This window comes from Silene latifolia, chromosome 10, assembly GCF_048544455.1.
Source record: "Silene latifolia isolate original U9 population chromosome 10, ASM4854445v1, whole genome shotgun sequence".
Lineage (NCBI taxonomy): Eukaryota > Viridiplantae > Streptophyta > Magnoliopsida > Caryophyllales > Caryophyllaceae > Silene > Silene latifolia.
The window spans coordinates 164,946,086-164,952,265 of NC_133535.1; the positions used below are offsets into that span (position 1 = coordinate 164,946,086).

General features: G+C 39.7%; 1 protein-coding gene across 1 annotated transcript; it reads right to left on the minus strand.

Moving 5' to 3' along the window:
• Positions 1-514: 514 nt before the first annotated feature.
• LOC141606883 (large ribosomal subunit protein eL29z-like) lies at positions 515-2,323 on the minus strand. Its single transcript, XM_074426236.1, has 3 exons — positions 2,221-2,323; positions 1,976-2,081; positions 515-790 (listed from the first exon to the last, which is right to left on the minus strand). Exons 2-3 carry the CDS (start codon positions 2,075-2,077, stop codon positions 710-712), a joined length of 183 nt encoding a protein of 60 aa, XP_074282337.1. The 5' UTR covers positions 2,078-2,081; positions 2,221-2,323; the 3' UTR covers positions 515-709.
• Between the last annotated feature and the right edge of the window lie 3,857 nt (positions 2,324-6,180).

A 6,180-nucleotide genomic window follows, 5' to 3' on the forward strand; every position in this document is an offset into this window, starting at 1 on the left:
ATGTTTGTCTTCAAACTTGATGAGCCCCCAAGGAATTTAGGTCGCAAGGTCGGGATGGTTGTGCTCCAAACACCTTGAAGATTTGTTCCTTTAAGACTCGTGATAGAAATTTAGTTTTTATTTAGATAAACGATTCAAGAAAAATTAGTAATACATTTTCTTTGAAGCCATCGTATGGCTGTCAGTAACTGGACCCATGAAAAATTGAAAACCTTGCAATTTAATAGGCCAAAGCCTAACAGAACTACAATTTACTGCTTGTCGGTAAAGCCCCACGGACAGTTGGACCCAAGCTACATACGATAAGATGAACCTTTTCACTAAATAATTAGCGAAAATAAAACAAGGATTTCAATTCTGTGATCATCTTCAATATGTCGACCATACAGACAACAAGTCAGCAAATAATCGACATTGATTTTCTTAAAAGCCAGTCACTGTGAACCAGGCTGATGAATAGAACAGGAATTACTGATTGTGATGCAATGTCATTTGTCAACATTCAAACAAACCATAAAACAAGAGACGAAATCGTATCCATAAGAATTTAGGAACTAGAGTAGCTTTAAAGCAACAATACCAGCAATTAGATGAAGCATAGCCTGTCACATACCCAAAATTTCTAAAATCTTGATCCTCTAATAACATAATTCAACATGAAAAACGAAATTGTTCGTACAAAATACTACGGAGTAAATACTCAAACACATCATTCTTCAGCAGACCCCTCTTCAGTCTTGTTGTTGTGCTTCCTGGCATACCTCTGGTTCCTCAAAAACTTAGGGTCCATCTGCAATTAAGCCACATAATAATGAACATCAATGACATTCACATAACAATGAGCAAAAAACAACTAAAGACTGACCTATGGATTTCTTTGACAAACACATTTTGCCAAGTAAAATGTACAATCAGCATCAGCATTGAACCCAATAATTAACCAAACGAAAACATAAGCATTTTCCAAGAAAAAAAGATTGTCACCATTCAAACCAACATAACCATAACTAGTAATTAAACCAACCAATTATGACTACTCCGAGTAGTTAAGAGTTGAGAAAGAATCATATCAACTGGCTTACTGAAAATGCTTAATAACACATATTCTAAAAAAGCAAGACAAGAATTAATAGGGTGTATTCATAGCGAATCATGTAACATCTAACAATGCTCTACAGGTTATTGTTAAATCCAAACAGAACTAGCCTGTGGTACTCAGACAGGCTATTTGGGGTGAATTTTCCTGTTTTGTGGTCTAAATTGAAGTGTTGAACTGTTGTGTCTGACATTGGAACTAGCACAAACAGGTAGATTAACAACGACAAACCATAATCAGCATCAACAGTAAGAGATGAACCACCCAACAACTAATGAAACCAAAATACTGGGACTTTTCAACACAAGGGTTTGCATATACTCTAATCTCAGGATTACCGGATTCACTCCGAATCATGAATCGTCAAGAGCAAATTCAATCATGTCAGGTTACTGAAAATACCTAACACATTCTAAAAGAGTGAATCACGAAACTATAAGGGCTGTATGCCTGTATTCATAGCAAATCAGGTACCATGTTCAGCTCGTTATCACTAAATCCAAACAAAATTAGCAAAAATAGCCAGACTAACTACGGACCGTAATCAGCATCAACTGAAATAGATGAACAATACAACCATTTAAACAACTACTCCGCATAATCAGCATCAACAGTGTGATAAACAACACAACTAATTAAACAAAACTATGACTTCCTCAATAAAAGGGTTTAGATATACTCTAATCTCAGGATTACCGGATTCACTCCGGTAACTACTCTAAGCAACTACTCCACATTCTAAATTAATCCCAATAACTTAATGAATCAATCAATTAATCACACCAAATACACAAACATCTAAAACACATAATAAAAGACAAATCGCGTAAAAATAAGAAAAGAATGCAAGAAAAAAAGATGAAGAGATAAAAGGTATACCCCTTTGGTGGAGTGGTGACGGTGTTTGCGGGGCTTCTTGATTCCATTCTTGTGGTTCTTGTATGACTGATTGTGTGCTGTGTGATTCTTCGACTTCGCCATTTCTCTACAATAATATTATTAATATTAACCAATCAATTACTCAACAATTATAATAATAAACAGTAAAATCAATCAAATATAAGTTGCATGAACTTTGATCAATGTACAAGAATGTACAAGATGAAGATAGAGAGAGAAATAACCTTGCTGAAGAAGAATGAAAGAGTGTTCTTCGGGAAGCTGCTAGGGTTTTGGGAAGAAAATAGGGCTCAGAAATGGGGATTTATATCAACGCCTCATGCTTCTTTATCACTCGCCTTAAGTTATGGGCCTAATTAATTTGTCATTGTCATTTCTATTGGGTCCTGCTATACGTCGTCGACATTTTACTAAATATCGTCGACAATTAACGTAAAATTCCAAGTTTGCCCTCCATATCATGACTCCATATTGGTCTCACCAAAATGCAATTTCCGTCTCAAAACAGAAATGAAATTACCGTCTCACTAAAACACAAGTCACCGTCTCACTAAAATATTTCAAACCAAAAAAAAAAAAAAAAGGTTTTGTAATTAACAACATGAGCTTAACGATTTTAACAACGATTTCAACAATGAAGATAGTAACGAGGTTAGTTTACGATTTAGTTTTGTTAAAAATTTATGTTTTATTATCGTTTGAATCCCGAATTAGGATAGATGCCATGAATGTAGACGGAATTATGATAGAATTTGTGACGGATTTATATGAAAAAGCAATTGAAAAAAAAAAAAAAAAAAAAAAAGAAAGGACACGGAATCTGGGGTGAGACGAGGGGGGTTCTTCGTCCCAGCCCACCCAGGGACGAAGAAATGGGTCGTCTCTTGTTGGGCTTGGACGAAGGAATCCTTCGTGCCGGCTTGGTCTTGGACGAAGGATCCCTTCGTCCTGGGGCTTGGTCTTGGACGAAGTTTTCCTTCGTCTGGCCCATTCTCGTTTCCTTTTTTTTTTTTTTTTTTTTTTTTTTTTTTTTTGTTTCCGACTCGTTTTGTATAAAATAATTAATTTCCGTATTTGTATTAAATTTTTTATTTTTTTATAGTTTCCGACAATTCAAATAATTATAATTAATTTCCGTTATTTCCGACTCGTTGTGTACAAAATAATTAAATGCCGTTTTTGTATTATAAAACAATTGAATTAATTAATTACCGTCTTTATATGAAATTTTTATCTTTAACATTTCCGACTCGTTTTGTAAAAAATAACTTATTACCGTGTTTGTATTAATTTTATATTATTTTATATTTACTTCGACTAGTCCCGTAGCAAATAATTGAATTAATAACTAACTAACTTGTTGAAATGCGTGCGCGGTGATTAACGATGGAGACGGTGTTGATTACTCGGATCATTTTACGCCAACCGATTTTTTTGCGTCTAGTATCTTGAAGCGTTTAATTGGGCATATGAGATCGGGCTCCGACTCGGGTTTGGTATAAAAAAATCAAGCAACAAGAAAGTTGGTCGTAACACGAATTTGAGACAACGTTATTTTGTTTGTCGGATGGGTGGAAAAGGTCCCGTAAATAAGGATGCCGATTCTTTAATGAGGGTAACACACTACCGCGTGGTGCAATTGCAAATTTTCAATGAAAGTTGTTGAATTAGAAGAGAATAAGTGGCGGCTTGTGATGAGATCCGGGTTTCATAATCATGGTTTAACGTTGTCTTGTGATGGCGACGAGATACTTTGCAAAGTTTGATGACGATGAGTTGGCTTTTATCGATGCCCAAGTTAGAGCTCACGTTAGACCGGCAATTATTAGTGCGGGTTTACATCGTTGAATCCGGAAAAGTCAAGACCTAATCGGCGACAAATCTACAACCGTTCTCAGAAAGTAAGGGTCGAGGAAAGAGATGGGAGAAACCCGGCACAAGATGTTAGCACTTGCGGTTCAAAGATAAGTACGTTCATTATTGGGTCACCGATCGAGACCGATGAGCTAACCCACGTGTTCATGGCTCATCCGGAAGCCGTTAAGATGTTTCGATCATACTATTATGTGGTACTGATCGATTCCACGTACAAGACAAATGAATACCGTCTTCCGCTTGTTGAGATGGTTGGAGTCACACCCGTCGGGAAGAGCTTTGTCATCGCGTATGCTCTTGTGACGCATGAGTCGGAGGAGAAATATCTGTGGGTCCTACGGAAACCGAAGGCCCCGCTCAATGATGCCGTTCAACCTAATGCTATTGTTACGATTGCGAAAGGTTTGTTGAACGCGATTCCCATTGTTTTTCCGGATGCGTCTCACTTGCTATGTCTTTGGCATATATATTCTAACGTGGAGACGAAAGCACTTGATATCACGAGTCAAGATAGTTGGGCTAAGCACGTAACTTTTACCTTGTTTACTGCGGTTGTCGAGGCGGAGACCGAAGATAACTTTAATGTTGCGTGGGGCAAATTGGCAAGGGAATGGGCGGGAGTGGCGGCTTATATTGAGAGGCAATGGTTCCCGCACTTGGAAAAATGGGCCAAGTATAGAACGAACAAGATAACTCATTTTGGCAATACTTCTACATCCCGGGTTGAGTCGGCTCATGCGAATTTGAAGAGATGGTCAATAGCGCGAAACGGCATTGATAGCATCCGAGTCGGTTTCATTCTTTGATGGAAACGCAACATGTTGAGATCCGACACTCGTTGGAGTTATCTAGATCGAGGCGGTTGACGGGGATTCAGCGATTATTTTCCAGACTTTCTTGCAAAATATCAAAGAATGCCATCACTGAATTGCGTAAAGAATTCGAAAGAGGTGCCAAGATGACGGAAGATGCCTTGACGATCGATTGCGGTTGTGTAAAGGCTACTACACTTGGTTATCCTCTTCCTCGCTATCAGTATAAACACCATCTGCTCTACGCTGAACAACATCACCGGGTGTTTGACGAGGTCCTCGCTGACGTATGATATCCCCAGCCCTCTCAATCAATGGGTCGACGTTCTTCATCATCTTGCGGAAGAAGGCAAGCTGTTTCTTGTCATCCTTAATTTTTTTCGCCTCGTAAAACTGGAACATTACAGCACGTGCAGTCTGCAAATTGACAAGAACAACTAAAACATTATAAACATTATCGAGGAACAGTAAGAAAATTATATCGATTATTACAACAACTGTAAGTAATATTATTACCTCAGCAGGAATATCAAAATCCTCATGTGGCGGGGGGGCATCATGGTGGTCGGGATCAATGATGAACGGGTGAGAATTCCCATTAAACCAAGCCTCATACTCTGGCTCCGTCTCACCTGGGAAGCTAACTGGTCTCGATTTACGAGAAAGCTGAACCACGTGATCCCCGCCAAAGAATCCCAAAGATGATCGGTCTCCCCAACCCCAACACTAACCTCTCGTGCCCGAAACCCGGCGAGACGACGCGCTGTCAATCTCATAATGGGATTGGGTATGATCTGCACATACCCAAACTGTCGTAAACACCGATCAGGCTGGTACGGCTCCGCTATGTCCATGAAACGAATACAACCGGTATACAAAGTACGAGGATGATAATCCTCCTGACGCGGCCCGTACGGATCCCACCTAATGGAAGCACAAGTAAGCCCATCCAACAACCTCCGATACTCCAACAATTTCTCCGCATTTTGAGCGAAAGGACCAACGGATCTCCAAGAACACGACCGAGGCTGAGTAGGGTCAATTGCCGAAGGTGGACCGGGTCTGAACATAGGAAAATACTCATAGATCCACGATTGCAACAAGGTCAAGCAACCACCAATAGTCTTCACACCAGCACGTGAAGCTACCCCCAACTGTCGGTACATGAAGGCAAGTACACCGGCTCCCCAAGCGTAGTGGTGTACTTCATCAGTATCATACACTAAAGGAAACAACTGAGGACGTAACCTATCACCTGATTTGTCGACAAAAAGTGTCGACCCCAACACCACAGCCAAAAACCCCTGAGCAAAAACAACATCACAATTAGCTCTCGCCGTTTCACAAACTGCATCTACCAATATACCCCCACTCTTGTAAATAGGGACCTTCTTAGTAGAGTTTAACGGCAACCTCAACTGCTCTGATGAAATCCCAAAGAAGCCACATACATACATAAGGGGATCCGCCAACGTCCCGTCATTACTCTCCACCTTA